At 33.4% G+C, this 19,430-nt stretch overlaps 1 protein-coding gene across 1 annotated transcript in view; it reads left to right on the top strand.

Moving 5' to 3' along the window:
- Window positions 1-19,430, top strand: part of LOC106108698 (MAP/microtubule affinity-regulating kinase 3-like) — a 41,248-nt gene that overhangs the window by 6,640 nt on the left and 15,178 nt on the right. Inside the window, exons 3-11 of the mRNA XM_013289958.1 lie at window positions 10,405-10,501; window positions 10,944-11,092; window positions 11,693-11,800; window positions 12,551-12,673; window positions 13,717-13,852; window positions 14,703-14,838; window positions 15,637-15,821; window positions 17,696-17,808; window positions 18,290-18,405. Of these exons, the coding sequence (XP_013145412.1) occupies window positions 10,405-10,501; window positions 10,944-11,092; window positions 11,693-11,800; window positions 12,551-12,673; window positions 13,717-13,852; window positions 14,703-14,838; window positions 15,637-15,821; window positions 17,696-17,808; window positions 18,290-18,405 (1,163 nt within the window). The remainder of the gene's footprint in view (window positions 1-10,404; window positions 10,502-10,943; window positions 11,093-11,692; window positions 11,801-12,550; window positions 12,674-13,716; window positions 13,853-14,702; window positions 14,839-15,636; window positions 15,822-17,695; window positions 17,809-18,289; window positions 18,406-19,430) is intronic.

The following is a 19,430-nucleotide window of genomic DNA, read 5'->3' as shown; positions in this document are numbered from 1 at the left end:
AAGTATCTTCAAAAGCAAAGTTAAAATTGGCTTCTCTATAAATTAATGAACCATACGTTTTTAGACTGTCATTGTGTTTGCTAAATATTGCAATAATATTTTTAAGGCGCCAGTATATTACGAACTGTAGTTACCAACCCGTTGTAAAGTACAAAGATGAAGTGATGAAGTATTCTCTATGTTTTCACAGTTCTGTTTTATTTTTACCAAAAGATTTTTGTTATTCTCCACTTCTTAATGTGCCTCTTTAAATAGCGAAGGTTGGCGGTCAGTTCTCCAAATTTTACTCTATCTCTTGCGAGGCGAAATTAAAGTTAAAAAAAATACACAAAAATTATTTGTTTCCTTGCAGTCCACAGACGTATTAGTGTAATTTTAGATGTTTCTTGGTCTTCACTAAGTAAACCAGTTAGTCTTCAATGACTTCTTTAATTTAAAAGCAATGTCAAGTTTTAAAGAGCATTTTAAATATGGCAGTTTAGTTGTAAAGTTTAATTTGCTTTCTAAACTTTTCTTGTTAACTCACCGTCTGCTATAAAAATAAGAAAGATTTAAGTACTACTTGCATTGGTAGGAGGGGTCTAAAGTAACCATAATTTACTCTCTAAGGAATTATTAAAAGTTATTCCGTAGCAGTTGAGGAAATTAATTCGCTTACCACTTAGCATCGGTACATCAATGTCCTCATAATAGTTATAATTACCAATTATGTTGTATTTTTCGACTGGATTTTGAGCGTCCAATGGGTAGGAAATAAACTTCCTTGACTACTAACGTTAATATTCCGGTGTCGTGTTAAAGTGTTGTATAGTTTTTTACCGACAAGGTACATCATTAAAATGATCCGTCTGGGTTACGGTTCCCCTTACCTCTGTCCTTGATATTTGGCGACGCTTGGGGTAGGGTAGTCTGCACATTTTTACACAATCCATTGTTTGATGTTTGTACGTAAGGGTATGTGCGGTTGAGATATGAATATTCTACTCTATGATTTAAATATAAACAATATTGGTCTCTAGTAATTTAGGCTTTTATACACGTTTGGACCCGAATATGACGATTTTGTTTGATGACTTTATTGCGGCTACTTTAGCGTAAAATTATAAAAAAAATAGCCTATGTTATTCGCAGATAAATTAACTTTCTAACGGTAAAAGAATTTTTAAAATCGACCCAGTAATTTTTCAGTTATTTCAAATCATAGAAAAATAAAAATCTTTCCTCTTTATAATATTAGTGTAGATTACTTACTGATTTAAAAGAAATTTTAATTACATAGCCTACGTTATTCAGCGATAATGTAGCTTTCTAATATCAAAAGAGTTTTTCAAATCGGTTCAGTAGTTTTTAAGTTAGTCACGTACTAATCATTCTTTGTAATTATAAACTAGCTAAAACGTATTAATTCAAGGATTTTTTAAAATACGTGGTGAAGTTTTATCTCTCCCAAGATTTATTTATATTTTTTCATGAAATAATTATATACTTTTAAATGGTTTTAATGGTTAAAGGATAGCTATTTGCAGTAAAAGTTCAAAAGACATCTGCTAGAGAAATATATCTTAAATAAAAGAAACTGTAAGTTTTCCGTCGCATTGTGAAGTTGGGGTCAGTTTGTGAAGTAGCCTTTTAAGTTAGAAAAAGTTTACGAACTACTGCTGTGGTTGTTAACTTATGTACCAATCGAACGATGTACATTTAACTTTAGTTAAAGTTTGTCAAGTTGTGGAATTAATTGAGGGGTGTTTTATATTACAACTAGCTTTCGCCCGCAAATCCGTCCGCGTGGCATTAAAAAAAAAAACAAAAGTGAGTAGCAAGTGTTCTTCCAGACTAACCCTTACGTCTATGCCAAATTTAATCGAAATTCGTTTAGCCGTTTAGGCTACTAACTCTAACAAACATCCATCCATCTAAACATTTGCATTTTTTAACTAGTTCAACTAGGAACAAATTAGTTATTAAGTATCGCGTTGCAATTAAAATTCAATCGATCTTTCAACATCACGACTCATGCCATAACCGAAAAGGGTAGCCAGAGACCATGGACTTATATTTGATATCACTATCGATTCTTGTTCAGTCATACATCTAAGCATAATTTATTAATGGAGTATGGCTTCAATAAGTTTTAAATGTCTGCTCAAAGCCGCAATTGAGTTTGTAGACACTTTTATTATAATTATGTATTTTGTACTGTTTGATAAATAAATGTAAAAATGAACAAAATATAGAAACGATTCGATTTCACTTGTAGCCTCGAATCGTAAACATAGGCGGGTATCCAACATATGGCCGTCAGACTAACCGACGACGTATCAACAAGCAGACTTTCTTACTGGCTTCCATCACCAGTTTTCCCTTCCTACGTTCGAGGCTGTCTAGGACGAGAGTCTGTGACGTCACAGAGGCTGACGGATTGAAGACATGCTTCGCTTTCAAACTACACGGTACAAATGAGGTAATTTGTGTTCCGGTGAAATAATGCTAGAAAGAATAGGCTTAGACATGGTGTTTTCTTTGTTTTTTACAAGGAGAAAAAGGGAGATGGCTATTGTTTGTCAGTTTTCCTTCAGTTGAATATCTGTATTGTGTTTGATAGTAGGTTCACCAACTTTCAGTAGTCTTTCGATATATAGAGCGTTGTAAGCTAGAAAATAATGTATACATAGTGAAGAGTTCGATGCAAAGTATTCTGTTATGCACGCCTAGTATCGATCAGGTTTCGTCGGCAACAATCGGTCAATATGCTAGACGTTAAGAGTTTTACAGAAGCACTAGTTAAATTGTACATTTAGACTCTGATTTAGGTGAACAATATAAAGTAATACAATTTTTAAATAATTTTTAGTAAATTATAGTAAAGAAAGTCACTTTAAAGCTAACTATATGTTGTAAAAAGTAGCAGTAATTAATTATGAGTTGTTTAAATTTATCTGTGAGTGTGACTTACATAATGACAATTATAAATGTGAATACTTGAGTGGTTTATGCAAAGAATAGAAGAGAATAGGAAATAATAAAATGTTCCTCCACCGAGCCACATAGTCGACGAAATGGGCGTCAAAGGAAGATATCTGGTGAATACGTTTGTATAGTGCACTTCAAACTTTATGGTGTCTTGACTCGATATGTGCAATTATGTGGGCTTCGACTTTGCTACTTGTATTGACACAATGTCATCTCGATCTCTTTGAATAAAAATATAGACAAATGTTGCAGTCGAAACGCAAAAGTCCTCGATCGTAGCAAATCACAAGCCGCAATAAAGTTTGAATCTTTTATAGAATAGTTATGCATGATTATTGATTACTATTCTTGGTTTCTATTATCGAAATAACCAATAATATTTTTGTCTCTGTTTTCCCAATGAGAATGAAAGAGATAAAAATATATTTGCAGGTGCTTCGGTACTGGGAACTCTCGGTGTAGTTTTATTTACGTGTTTCTTGGTTTTTAAAAGTTTTTATTCTAGAATATAATCATTAAATTTTATGGATTATATCTTTTTTTACTTGTAGAACCAAATACAAGTACAAAACATATTTTTTAAAAACGATAAAACTAATCATAAGTATTCATTCATACGTTCATGCATTTTTCACTAAAATGCTTAAAAATCGAGTGGTTTTTCGGTCATATTTAAATTAATTTAAACGTCTAATATTTGAAAGTTACGGTAAAAAACCCGTAATCGTATATGCTGACATTATTTTGAAATTTGACATTTACATGTATCAATTTCCTTGCTGCTTTAAAAATAGGGTTTATACCCTATTGATTATTCAATATCCTAGAATGTTAAAAATATACGTTATATCATAGCTACTGTTACGAGGTAATATCTGAATTTTTTATTTCTCAACTGATTGTATCGTTAAAGCCATTCGTGGCCAGTGTCGTTAACAAAGCGAACTACGAATGGAAAAAATTAAATAAATGTCATGTTATAAATAGCTACAACATAGTCCAGTAATGCCCTTGACCCTTTTGTTATTAGGGGTTGGGTTTTGTTAGGAATGATATTACGCTTTCGCCCGTGAATTTTCGTTTGGTACTAATAAAAACAAAAGCAAGTAGCATATGTGTTGTTCCAGACTATACTCTAAATTTGTGTTTTATTTTATCGTTATCCGTTCAACAGTTTAGGCTACAAACTCTTAACAAATATCTATACATCTAAACTTTCGCATTTGTGATATTAGTAAGAATGTTGTTATGTTATTACACTTGTGATTTTTAATACTTTTTAGTTACAAGAAAAATAACAGTGTCATATCCTCTACAAACTGTAAAGGTATCATTAAAATATCATTATTGCATATAAAAACAATTCTCCATTAGTTTGTATACGTCTTTTTGAACGGAGGTAATTATGTATTTTAGCTTTACAGTTAAATCTTTCTAGTATTTGCTAAATGTTACAGGAAGTTTGAGAGTGGCCCCAGTAGTAGAAGGTAAGAAGTAAAAGGTTAGCATGGTATAGGTATGTTAAGAGGAGGGATGACTCGCATGTTACAAGGAGAATGTTAGTTATGAGAGTGGAAGAGTACACCGGTAGAGGTAGACCTAGAAAGAGATGGATGCATTGCGTGAAAGGTGACGTGATCAAAAAGGGAGTGACTGAGATGACGTATGATAGCGTTATGTGGAGGACAAAAACCCTAAACCTAAAGGGGGTAGGGTACGGCGGATGATGATGATCAATATTTGCTAAATGTTTACATTTATGTATTGTATATCATGTTTTTTAATTCTTAGATAAGATTAGGCCTTAAATCAGAAGCCCAAAAAAAAATTTGTGAAAATTGTTGAAAAAGTGCTAAAGGAGTTCCTAGTGTTTGTTTCTAACATCAAATCTACACTGAGTGAGGCTACTTAACGATTATGTGTGCGGCACTGAATTTAAAGCATCACCTATATTGATTTATTTTTTCCGAAACTACTGTAAGGGATTTTGGTGAATTTTATAGTGACCCCTTATAAATGTCCCCGACGTGACACGACCGTAACGTTCGTATTCTCCATGGAGTCTACTGATAAAGTGTTTGTGCGTGTTAGTCGATGTGACAACGTGAAAACACTTCTTCGCATACTGTATATAGGCTTGTGCTAACGTGACATTTAGAGCGGGCGCACACCTTTGACTGAACTATCGCACAACTGTTGTACGATTGTCGATTGTTTCGCAACCATTTCAGTAAATAGTTGTTTAGTTCCACAACTAACATCGAGTAGTGTATGCACCTCGAAAGCGAGACTAAACAGTTGTTCGATAGTTTAATTTCAGGTGTGGGAGCGTTCTTAGTAATAAGCACTGTGACGTGACATTTGAACTTGGCGTGAAGTAATAGACCGCTCGATTTGTTAAAAATAGATATAGCATATTTTAAAATAGGATCTGAGATGAGACCTACTAAATATATTGGAGTTTCTCAAATTATTTCCTATGATTTAAGACATCTAACAGACAAACGAAGAATGGAAATTACTACTGTTGTCCGCGACTTCGTCCGCTTAAAATAAAAAATCATAGATATTTCCTTTAAGGTAGATACTGATAAGGTAGCTTTTTAACGATGATAGTTTTGAAATCGGTCCTGTAGTTTTCGAATTATTGTAATACACAAAAATACAAATATTTTCTCCTTATAATTATAGTATATATATAAGTCCTTTTGCTATATTTCTGTTATATAGAATATAAATATCTGAATATCTGATCATAAAGCCAATATATGGTAACATTTTCTCTTGTCATTTGTGGAGGCTTTCATATTATGTTTTGCGCTATCCTGCCGACGGATGCTCTGCCGGATATCCGGGACAAAGCCTTACTTTATTCCCTCTTCAATACATCCTCTTATGAATGTTATTGTAAAATATACCTTATGTATATGTCTTAAAGTATATTTTAATTTATTAAGTTCTGATATTTCTTTCCTTCTATTAGTTTTGTATTATTATTTCTAGGTATAAATAATTAAAGATTACCAATACATTTAGACCCTTGTCTTGATAAGATATTTTTGAAGTACTTGACTTATGCTGGGTTTCTGAAGTTTTCATGTATTTTGTTATAACCAAGCATTGCATTAGCAATTCATTTGACCTACGTTTAAATGGAGTTAAACTTAAGTAAAGTAGTTTGGAAACGCATTTCATGTATTTGTCGAACGAGAAACACTAACGAATTGTTAAAGAAAGCTGGGGAAATTGGTCATTAATTGACTGGAAGCTAATCGGTTATTTTAAAAGAAATAAATATGTTTATAGAATTTATATTTGTATATAGTTTGCTGGTAGTGCTTTTTATAAATTTTAACAAGTACGTTTTTATTTACTTTTAATAGTATTTTTTTTATTTTGTTACAGGTAAGAGCGGGCAGATAAAATATCACAATATAGGGGTACTTGTCTAGACGAGAGAGATACTAGATTCTTGATATGAGTTCATTGACATGGATTTAAGTGTGAGTTTTCACTGTCACTGAAACATGTTGCTATTCTATTTGTTTATAGAACAGAGATGGCGATATGTTATTAATAGTGTTTCGGTTTTAAATCCACAGTGATTTTTTTTATTTAATGGGTAAGTTAGTATTGTAGTTAATTGCGTCTTTTAGTAGCCCTGAAGTTTAATTAATTCAATTATGAAGTATTAAAATAATCAAACTTAATAGCAGCTTGGCATCTGCGATTTATCTATCCAAGATCGGAATACTTGATTGAAAGCCGCCATCGCTTTATGTCCCGCTGTTATAAATGTGTATAATAATCGAGCTGTTATTAAGTTTGTATATCACTATACTAAAGGTACTCTTGCTTTAAAGTGCAATGCACTTAGTACAATGTAAGCACTACAATATATACAATAGTGGGAAAATACGCTGAGATATTAGTAACTGTTCTTTGATACTTTATTGTGTCGGCTTCTTTTATTTAAGGTGTTTTTTAGTAAGGTTGGAGTGGTTTTTAATTACGATATGTATGTACGATCAACAAAACATGATATTCAGTTTATAATAGAACTAAACAAGGAAGGCTACACACAATGAGTATATTAGAGGTAGTTTAAAAGTAGCCAGAGTGGTTAAGAAAATAAGGAGTAAAAGGTTAGCGTGGTATGGGCATGTTATAAGAAGAGATGAGATTGAAGAGAGAGATGATGAGAATGAGCGTCGGTGGCTCAGTGGTTTAAGCACTTGACTTGTAATCTACAGGTCTTGGGTTCGAAACCTGCCATGTACCAATGTATATTTCGATTTTTCATATGTATATAATTTACCCGACGTTCTTACGGTGAAGGAAAACATCGTGATGCAACCTGCACATATCGGCGAAGAAATTCAAAGATATGTGTGAAGTCAACCAACCCGCACTTGGCCAGCGTGGTTGACTATGGCCTAGACACCCCTTATTAGGGTAGGCTCCGAGCCCCTCAGTGGGGACGTATAATGAGCTGGTGATGTGATAAGAAGAGATGAATCGCATGTAACAAGAAGGACGTTAGTTATGAATGTGAAGGGGTACACAGGCAGAGGTAGACCTCACGTGTAAACGTTTATAACATGTAGATACTCTAAGTATTGTAAAATATGTTAAAAAATATGTTAAGGGTACATAATAGCTATTTAAAAATAATAATTTCGTTTTTTACGCGTATAAATACATTTTACGGCTACTCGCGTTTCAACGGACAACAAAATGTAGGTTGTCTGGCTGAGGGGGCACGTGTATGCTTCGTGCATCACTTGCTACAGTCTTTTAATAGCCCAGTCCTCACAACCCTCAACCCTCATCCCTTATCCCTCAGTATTATAGCGTACCTCGGTAACGGTTGTTCGCTTGCGAGTCTGCGAAATTGTCATAGTTTATCTTAGTTGTGCTTTGTGTTTTCAGGTATATTGATACGTAAGACGCTTATATGTCGAAAGAGATAAAAAATATTTGGAATAATACAAACGATAACTTTACGATAATATTATGCTAGCTGTTACCCGCGACATCGTCCTCGCGAAATTAAAAAACACACACACAACGAGAGCATAAATCCATTTCTTAACCAAGTCCTTTAATACCCAACCTAAAAGTGATACGAATTACATCTTATCCCTAATTAAGATAGTGGAAAGCGTGGCGTAATAGATTGGTACAATAATTCTCCTCAGATCGGGCACAGATCGAACGCTTCCCAAGTGAACGGAACATTGCTTAATATTAAACGTACAGTAATCACAAACAAGCAATAAATAACATAAAACAAGTTGTTATAGGCAATCAACTCGCCTTGAGACGTTGTCTAATATTTGTATAATGGTCCAAGAATGTTTGAAATCGCTCCAGTAATTTTTGAGTTATTTCAATTCATACGAAAATACTAAAATCCAAATCCTTTCTATTAAGCAAAAGTTAACAAACAAGAAAAAATTACTTGATATCTCACGCTTCAAAATTGATATAGGCGTTTAAAAAATGCATTAGTCAAAGAAAATTTATATTGTAACTTACATATGCTTTTTTACTTAATTAAGTTGATGAGTATTAAAGTCAAACGCTAAAAAAACTAAGTTTAACCTTAAAGTTAGTCTTAAGATAATTATTGTAATTCTGTAGTTAAATTTAACTGCAATTATTTTAATTGAGTTAGCATTTTAGGATTTCTCATTACAACAATGTTAAAGTTTAGACAGTCTTAGGACTAAGTTTTCGACATCTAAGTTAGAGTACCCTTATGCACAGTTGGTGAGAGTAATAAATATTTTGCATGCAGTTTGCGAAGAGGGAATGAGGAAAGTATCAAGAAGTTTCCGTCGTGAATGAAGCTAGCGATTATCATACTTCATACTAATATTATAAATGCGAAAGTTTAGATTCATGGATAGATAGAGTTTGTAGCCTAAACCGCTGAACGGATTTGACTGAAATTTGGTACAGATATAGATGATAGTTTGGAAGAACACTTAGGCTATTCACTTTTTTTTAATTCCACGCGGACGGAGTCGAGGGCGAACGCTACTAAAAGATATTAATAAGCTTTATATGTTATTAGTAAAATGTATTGATAGTATATAGAAATACTAGGATAAAAGATACAGTAAAAAACTTTTTAATAACATCGGTTGTGGTGTCCGAAAACCATAGATACCAGCTAAACGACATATATCCGTCTAAAATATTAAAATAGAATATTGCCAGTACCTTTAGTATGCTAACAAATATTTAATTTGTGTATAATTGTGGTTTTATGAATAAATATAGAACAAAATAAAGCGACTTATCGATCTTGATACTTGGCGAAATTTTACTTTAAACGTCTTGATATAATTGTACAATATAACAAAGCACAACTCGTCGATATAAAAGCAAGTAATCTAGCTTTAAGCTAGATTTTATTTAGATATCTGATCTATAATCAATCAAAATAAATCCCCAAACGATGCGTCATCGAGTGCTGCCAATTTTGGCTCCTGTGTTTTTATCTAAACTCTGGCGGAGGAGACGAAGAGCCAAAGCTATACAGAAGTTACACGGGGTATAGCCCATTTTAATACTAATTAAATCAATTTGCACTAAGTGGTTATCCGTGCGATTGGCCGTATTTATATGAGAGTCGGAGTTTGTGGAAAAATAAAAATAATGCTTGTTGAATTAACGCGCACAGAGTCGCCGTTTCTGCTAGTGGAAACATTGTATTTGAATCTTTGTTATCATGTCTAATAATATACTTATTTTTATTTTTTACCTAATGGAAACTAGTATTAGATTGATCATGATTAATGAGTTTGAGATTTGTCCTTTTATGCAAACCAAGAGGCTTATTATAATTATTAATAAAGTGGTCGAAATTTATAAATGGTTAAAGTTCTCTATTGTTTTTTTGTAGTAAACATTTCGTTATTTTAACAACAAAATATTGATTAATTCTATTAATATTTTGCACTTAACATTTTTTAAGTAATAAGGAATATTTCTTATATTTAAAACGACTGTAAATCAAACTTGAACGCTTCTTGAAGACCGAATCAATTACTCTCAAGTTTGCTTAAACTCTGAAACGTCCTTTGCTTAGGTCCCTTAGTGGAATCCTAAATAAATTACTCTTATCTTTTCGTTATTTAGATCTTGTTTGTTCAAAGTCCTTGAGACTGTAATTGATTTGTAGAAGAGAGTTTGATTTAAACAAAACGTCGTAGTTGTTTAAATAAATGATTAATTATTTTTTTTTAGTAATCTACGACAGACTATATTATTGTTTGGTCATTTTCTTTAATTTACTGGTTCTCGGTAAAGTTACACTGTAAAGGACTAAATTTAATACACTAATTTGTTTTAAACATTACAAAAGAATAAAATAAATCGGTTTAAATGTGTAAATTAATTTTTATATATGTCTTTTTGTAGAGCGCGTCGGAATCGTCCGCGGGCGCGGGGGGCGGCGGGTCGGGGGGCAGCGCGCGTGTCTCCTCGCGTTCCCGTACCTCGGAGGAGCCACATATTGGTCAGTATCTATTGTAGATATTGTCACAAATGGCCACCATTATCATTGCCCTTGTCCCAATAAAGGGCACAGTATGTGCTACTTTACCATACATTTGTATCAGCCGTCATATCTAATAATCCACTCCCTTAAGCATATCCTGTTTTACACAATCCATTCATACTAAAATGGCCACCAAATTTCATTAAAAGTAACCGCTAAACCTAGACATCTCTAACTAGTTAAGAGTTTACAGATGTTTACTTGTAATAGACGGAGGAGGGGAAGCAGAAATGAGATATTTTCCGTTCTTATACATAACCTCCTAAGCTAAGGTTTGCAAAAAAAAGATGAAGGAAAGAGACTATAATTTGGCCACCAGACAGAAGTAGCAGTTGTCAGCAATAATTATTTTTATGATTATTAAATTATGTTTATTGATGGTTTGTATATATGTTTCCAGGCAAGTACAAATTATTGAAGACGATCGGTAAAGGTAACTTCGCGAAGGTGAAACTGGCCAAGCATGTGCCCACCGGGAAGGAGGTGGCCATCAAAATCATCGATAAGACCCAGCTCAATCCCGGCTCGCTGCAGAAGCTGTTTAGAGAGGTCAGTTATTTTCATATAATAAGGTGGCAAACGGGTGGCCACATGTATCCGCCGAGAAATCGAAGCAACCACTGCCCACATACATCCGCAGTTGCAGATGCTTTGCCTACTCTCAATCAACGGAGAAGGAGGCGCACATAAAGAACATATTTTCCTTTCCTATGCGTCGCTTTCACCGTCGAATCCACTTTCCCTTCCCATCCTTTTCTTATAACTATGGGAAGGAAATATGACCAAAATTAGGCATACGGCACCACACTCATCAGCGTACGTGGAATTGCTCCCACTTCACGCCTGTTCTGTGTGGTCCTGGTATTGCACCATTCGTGCGAAGATGTTAAAGCGACATCTACCACTGATCAATAGTTTCCCGTATAGATTGAGCATTTCTTAAATTTTACATATTATGTCTAAAGGAATGTTCTAGAACGTTCGAGTACCTTCTTTGTAATTCGTAATGCAGTGAATATTCACAATAGTCTCAAAACTATTTTTAATTGGTAGGCGCTTTAATAATGTTTAATTTTTAAAACTAATGTCTTGTTTACAATGTGGTCTGTCTATTTAGTTGTTATAAGGAAGATATGTTATGATTTTCAGGTCCGGATAATGAAAATGCTGGACCACCCGAACATTGTGAAACTGTTCCAAGTGATAGAGACAGAAAAGACTCTCTACCTCGTGATGGAGTACGCGTCTGGCGGAGAGGTGAGTTATAGTTAGAGTTATTACTAGCTTTCGTTGGCGACTCTGTCCGCATGAAATTAAATAAAACAAAAGTAGCTTGACAAATTTTATTCAGATCAGTTCAGCAATTAGAATAACAATTACCGTTAATATAACACTGTTTCTTTGATAACATTGCCATATAGTTTTTATTCTTTTAATTTTTTTACTAATTAATTTACCCCCTATGTTTAATAGTGTGAAATATGTAGCTTGTAGCATGTTGTATGTATAGGCGTTTTTATTAAAAATTAATCATTCAAAGATATGCTGTGATTGCTGATATTAATACAAAAAAGTGTCTGTTTATACTTTATTATGTTCTGAGCAATAAGTACTAGTTGTTGCTTCCCTCTAGTCTGCCCGGGAATATTTTTTTTATTAATATAGCCTATGTACTTAGTATAACGGTATTTATGTGAGAGAATTTTTAACATCAGCCCAGTAGTTTATATTATTACATACATACTAAAATACAAATCTTTACTCTTTATAATATTATTAAAAATATAGCCTATGTTACTCAGAGATGCCGTAGCTTTTAAATGTTTAAAGAGTTTTCGAGGTCGGCCTAGTTTTTGAGTTATTTAAATACATACAAATAAAAAAAACATACAGACGAATTGAGTACCTCCTTCTTTTGGGAAGTCGGTCAAAAAACAGAAATCTTTAATAATATCAGTACATAATAGTGCTAGATCTAAACTAACCATAATTCCGTATAATTTGCAGGTGTTCGACTACCTGGTGCTGCACGGTCGTATGAAGGAGAAGGAGGCTCGAGCCAAGTTCCGTCAGATCGTCTCCGCGGTGCAGTACTGCCACCAGAAGAGGATCATACACAGGGATCTCAAGGTGAGCGGGAGAGCGGGATAGACATAGAGAGAAGTCTAATGAGAGAAAGAGATGGATAGAAGTTAGCGAGACAGACATGTTAGTGTGGATCTATATGGAAGTAAAAGGATTATTATTACTAGATTGCGTATTGGCTCCCGTGAAATTAACAAAATAATTTAAATAAAATAGCCTATGTTACTCACTGATAACGTAGCTTTTTAATGGTTTAAGAATTTTTGAATTCGGTCCAGTAGTTTTTGAAAGTAGCGCCAGTGGTGGAGAAATTGAAAAGCAGAAGGTTAGCGTGGTATGGACATGTTATGCGACGAAATGATGGGGACATAAACCAGAAAGTGTTAAGATAGAATGTGGGTGGCTACAAAGGAAGAGGAAGACCGAAGAAAGTATGGATGGATTGTGTGAAAGAGGAAATGCTTAAGAAAGGAGTGGATTCAGATATGACGGATAGAGATGTATGGAAGAGCACATACTGTGCCGACCCTCTGTAAGGGATAAGGGCAAGTGGATGATGGTCCAGTAGTTTTTGAGTTATTCCATTCCAATACATACAAAAATACAAATCTTTCCTCATTATAATGTTAGTATGGATAAGGTGGCAAGCGAATAAGCGGCCTCTGTATTTTAAAGAGCTTTAACAATTTTTCAAGATAACTTAATAATTACATGAAAACGATATTGATTTAATTTACATCTGGGTACATAACTGTCTAAGCAGGCCAAACAGCAACACTTGAATTATCATTTTACTCACTGCGATTACAAAACATGTGTACACTCAAGAGCATTGTATTCGGGTCGCTTAGAAAACTTACTAATTTTTAAAACTAAGAAACATTTTAAATTAGTATGCTAAATACAATTTAGCATACTAAGCTTAAGTCTAGTTTTAATTTGGTGTACTAAACACAATCTATTTCATTAATTTAACTCTCTTAGTTTACAAGTTTAATAGTTTTTTAAGTAACCCGGATTCAATGCTCTTTAGTGTACTTTGGTAAATTACTATAACTAATTTAATAAATATTGTTTGTTGTTTCCAGGCTGAAAATCTTCTATTAGACGGCGAAATGAATATAAAGATAGCAGACTTCGGATTCTCCAATGAGTTCACTCCGGGATCGAAGTTGGATACATTCTGCGGCAGTCCTCCTTACGCGGCCCCTGAGCTGTTCCAAGGTAAGTAGTGTAAACTAGAAACTGTGTAATTTAATTTTGTTATAACTAAATTTTGTCTCGTGGAATTAAAAATAACTAAAGTATGTAGCGTATGTGTTCTTCCAGACTATCTATCTTTACATCTATGACAATCATCCGTTCAGCAGTTTAGGCTACAAGGTCTAATAAACATCCATCTAAACTTTAGTATTTATATTATCGTTCGTGCGCGTGAAATTAACAAATAATAAAAAATGTAGCCTATGTTACTCATAGGTAAATTATTAAAATCGGCCTAATAATTTCTGAGTTATTTCAATACATTAAAAAATACAAATCATTCCTCTTTATATTATTAGTATACATGAGTGGAAAGTTGTAGTTAAATTGACTCAGAAATTCCTGTTATTACTAGTCTGAAATGATTGTCTTATAAATTCTTTAATTAAAGTTTAAAAAACTAGCACATGAAATTATAAAACTATTATGTTGTTGAAAATATTCAAATGGACAAATGAAAATGAAGGTTTTTTCTATTGGTAATTACCGTTACCATGGCAATCTTGCTTTTGTATTGTAGTTTTTGCATTGCCTATTCGACTGAGGAGACGTAACTAATACGATATTCCCCCTTCTGTGTATGTAATTGCAAATCAAGTTCACTTTGATATGGTTTTTGTAATTGGGTACATTTATAATCTATGGTATAATTAGTTTTTTTAATCTACATTCCTGCTTATTACTGTAATTCTGTCAAGTGAAAATATAGTGTTCATGTCCTCGAGGCGATTTTTATTTTGCCCCTTTTCCTCTATAATTATCAACAATGGTATAAGTTGTTTTCTAATATAAATCTGATGTAAACCTTCAGGCAAGAAGTACGATGGTCCGGAAGTAGACGTGTGGTCGCTGGGCGTGATTCTGTATACTTTGGTGTCGGGGTCTCTGCCCTTTGATGGCTCCACGCTGCGGGAACTACGTGAGAGGGTGCTTAGGGGAAAGTACAGGTAAAACCGCATTTATTAACTAAACAATGTTTGATTTTTAAGGTCGTACTAGCTGTTGCCCGCGACTCCGTCTGAGTGGTATTAGAAAACATGCGAACTATATAAATAACAAAAAGCTACGTATCCCGGGAACCGGACATTTCTCGGGGATGAACCTTATCCCATGTGTACTCCATACTTTGTTTTATATCTGTGCCAAATTTCAATAACATATGTTGAACCGCTGCAGAATGACCGAGTAAACATTAAAAATCTAAATTAATGAATCCCACGGGAACCGTAACTATTCCCGGGATAAAAAGTAGCCTATGTGTTCTTCCAGACTATGCTCTAAACCTGTACCAAAATTTCATAGAGATCCGGTCAGCCGTTTAGACCTCCAACGCTAACAAAAATCCATCCATCCACTATAGTTTAGTAATTTTTTTTGTAACACGTCAATACAAGGACACAAAGTGGCATTTAACTTGACAATTGACATAGTACCTTTCTGAGAAAGTACCGGTGACAAGATTTATGTCTTGTCTATATATTTTTAAGTCTTAGTGTTCTTCCAGACTATGTACATTTGTGACAAATTTTATCTGTCTACAGATATGTTCTATACATCCATCCATCTAAACTTTTGCATTTATAATATAAATAAGAACATTTGTAATAGAGGTAACTTCAACTTTTTTTTAATTTCAGCACAATTTTCATATAACTATGTAATATGCCATTTAAAATATAACCCTCTGCCTTTATATAAATGTGTATTAACCAGTTTGAGCTACATTTTTTTCTCATATTTTACAGAATACCATTCTACATGTCGACGGACTGCGAGAATCTATTAAAGAAGTTTCTAGTACTGAATCCCGCGAAGAGAGCCTCTTTGGAGAACATAATGAGAGACAAATGGATGAACACTGGCTATGAGGAGGACGAGCTGCGGCCGTACGTGGAGCCGCAACAGGATTTTAAAGATCACAAGCGGATAGGTGAGAATTACAACCTTATTACATTGAAATACAGTCGATATTACTATGAACTAATTCGAAATGGTGTGCAGGGATTTTGCTATGGTAATAGTGGATGGGTGAACGAAACACAACCTTATGCCTTTGATATAGAGTCAATATTACCATGAAGTAATGTAGAGTTGTCTGCAGGGATTTTTACTTTTAATAGTGGATAGGTGAGCGAAATACAACCTTATTACGTTGGAATAGAATCAATATTACAATATAAGTTGATGTGTGTAGGGATTTTGTACTTTATGTTAATAGGTATAGGGTTGTGAATGTATTGAAGATTGAAATGTAAGGAAATGTTTTTAAGTAGATGTGATTGACTCTAAATTAAGGATTTTATATTGGTTTATTATTAAGAATTCTTGTTATTATGTGCCTACATTCTTGAAATTAATAATGGCAAGTTAAGCGATGATTTTAATTAGTAAAACATTTATACTAGGGTTTCAACTAAAAAGTACATATTCTAATAAGAAACAAAACAAAATAATGCAACTTATAGATAGCTTCATAATATGACAGCTGTTAAGCCTATTTGCTAACGCTATAATAAGCACCCTTAAATTGCAATAACTATGGAAAAATCTACAGAAACTAAACATTAATACTTACAAGTATACGCTTTTATTGAGTGATATGAAATATATAGACAATTGTATACTTATAAATAAATATGTATAAATTAAAACCAAGACAAAACTAGATGGCGCTATTCTCAATCGAAAATTCAATTACATTTTTAAACTAATGACAAATGCACATTTTGTTAGTATAGGCCTTTGTTTAAAATGGTTATTTTAAGGAAAACCCGTCCTTTTTACTTTTACCATATCTGTATATCTTATATCACCGCTTAGCTATATGAATATTTAAAAAAAAATCGTTCTTACATTTCATGCAAACACAACTAACGGCACAGCGCAAGTTGGTATGTGACCTGACGCGAGATTGTTACTTTTTAATGTTATTTCATCGTCTATGTGGTATCCGACAATTCTGTCTTGTTGTGCGTCGAACGAAACGTTCAGATTAAACGTCAGCTGTCAAAGTGACGTGTGCTGTCAAAGCGACGAACTGTCAAAATCAACATGCGTGTGTGCTAAGCTTTGATATTTTTAATCTATGACAGATGTGATCCGATGAGACAGAATTATAATTTCGCTTTTGTCTGCATGTTTATAGTTTTGTGTTAGTTTAGGTAGTCTCTTGTAATGCTTGGTTAAATTATTGTTGACAAGTAAATATTCTCTTATCGAAGACTAGCTTCAGAGTAAATTTGTAAGTACGAAGAGTTAACAAAGTAAAGAAGGATGAAACTTAAATGATTGCATTTTCTGGTTTTCTATTGCTGTTTAGGTAGTAAATAGATGTTAGTGAACTTTACTTATCTTTGTCATTTTTAACATTTTAGATTAGAGTTGCTACTCTATACTATTATTATTAATATGTACGTTTTTTTCTTCAAAATAACTCCAAGTATATACATAGGTAATTGACATTAATCAAAGAAAATTGTGAACATAGAAAAACAGTCGAAATAAAGAAATTTAAATAAGTAGGATTCATTACAGTAGAAAATAGTAAATATGTGGGTAAAGCTTGAACAGGAATGTAAAAAACATTGTAATAATACGGAAATTTATCAAACTAATTATTTTTACACATTAGAAAGAAATTAAAAAGGCTATTGCACTGATCAGAGCAAAAGTCTGGATTTTTATATTCCTAGTAAGGCTATAGTTTTCTATGTATAGAGTGAATGACTTAGCTTGTCTGTAAAATGCATGTTTGTATATGTATTTTCTTGAAATGAGTTTAAAAGTTTCCCTTTATGTCCGCAGAGGCGCTAGTGTGCTTGGGCTACAATAGACAAGAGATCGAGTTCTCTTTGGCGGAGGCGAAATATGACGACGTCTTTGCGACGTATTTGTTGCTGGGAAGAAAGAGTACTGATGTAAGTCCTTTTTTTTATTTTACTAGCTTTCGCCCGTGACTCCGTTCTCGTGGAATTGTAATAATCGAAAAATGAGTATCCTATGTGTTCTTCCAGACTATGCTCTACATCTATACCAAATTTCATCGTATCAAATTCTTTGTTTTATTGTAAGTTTCTGAAATAAAAACTTATTGTTATCTCAGTTTATATGTTAAAGAACGATAGGAATGGCTATAATTTATTGTAGATTATGTGTTTCGTATGTATTAATCGATTAATGCTGGTTTTCTAAAGTTTCTAGTCAATTAAATTTCCATCTGGTTTGTCGGATTCATTAGTGTTAAGTTGACATATGTTTCAATAAGATAAAACTCAAGTTTGGAACCGCATTTCATAAATTTTTCAAATCAAAAACACAAATGAATTGTTAAACGTTGAGAAACGGGTCGTTAGAAGCATATTTATGTATTAATAACGTAAAGTCTGTTGGTCCTTCAAGCCGGAGTCGGACGGCAGCAGGTCGGGGTCGTCGCTGTCGCTGCGCAACGCGGCCGCGCCGCAGACGCAGCCGCAGCAAGGGAACGCGCACGCAGGTATGTACGCGCACATGTATATGTATGTTTACTTCTACACTTCACTTCACTTTCTAAGTACTGCGATGAATTGATGTATAAGGATCTTTACAGTTTTTTAGAAGTTCATGTTAGATATGTATATGTTAGTAAATGTTCAAATCTAGTTTAATTAATTGGTTTTGACATGATTCAGATAAATTTTTTGATTTTGAATTTATTGGCTCTTTTATAAAGTCGAAAGAAAGTAAAAGAAAAATAGAAAAAGAAAGTTTTATTATTAATTATTAATGAACAGCCTTTCTTATTACATCTGATGTTTGAGAGAATAATGTACTAGTTTAACATTTTTTACTGTAAAGTTATATCGAAATTAGGAAACTTACAATAAATAGATGTCGAGCAAAACTAAGCTTAAATAGCGCATAATCGAGGGAGCTTAGCTTTCTAACTGGGATCTTATACTTGACAACCATAAGTGACGTCGCTGACGTGTTGGCGCCAAAGCAAATGTCACTTAGCTGTCATTTTATTGACGTTTTTGGATGTTTAGATGGAATGTTATTGATGGATTTTTTTTGTGTGAATTTTACTACTTCTTCCCTTTCTTTCATTTGTCGTAGATAAATAAATTCTTTCCCCCATTGAATGTTTTGACATATGACAGTAAATTGACATTTCCTTTGCATCATGTGTTTATGTTTGTCAAGAATGTATTTTTTTCATATTTATTATCACTCTGGAAATCCATTGTGTATCGCTTTTTATTTTTATTGTCTATTATGTGTGCTTCATATGTTTACCTGTCACAACTATTCCCCCAGCCTTGGGTAAACTGTTACGTCTTACACGGGGTTCATTGTATTAACGTATGTTCGAAGTTACTACGAAATATGCAAAAAATATAATTAATATTCAAGAACATTGTTAGTGTAAAATTAATTGTGAACCGGAGCATAATTTTGACGTCGGGTTCGATTAAAAGATTCAATAATTATCGATACGAGATTGTTTTAAAACTTCCAATACATTGTATAAAAAAAAATAATATCTTAGAAAGACTTGATA

The sequence above is a fragment of the Papilio polytes genome, unplaced genomic scaffold (assembly GCF_000836215.1).
Source record: "Papilio polytes unplaced genomic scaffold, Ppol_1.0 DF821400.1, whole genome shotgun sequence".
Lineage (NCBI taxonomy): Eukaryota > Metazoa > Arthropoda > Insecta > Lepidoptera > Papilionidae > Papilio > Papilio polytes.
This window is presented reverse-complemented; position numbering and strand designations above follow the sequence as displayed.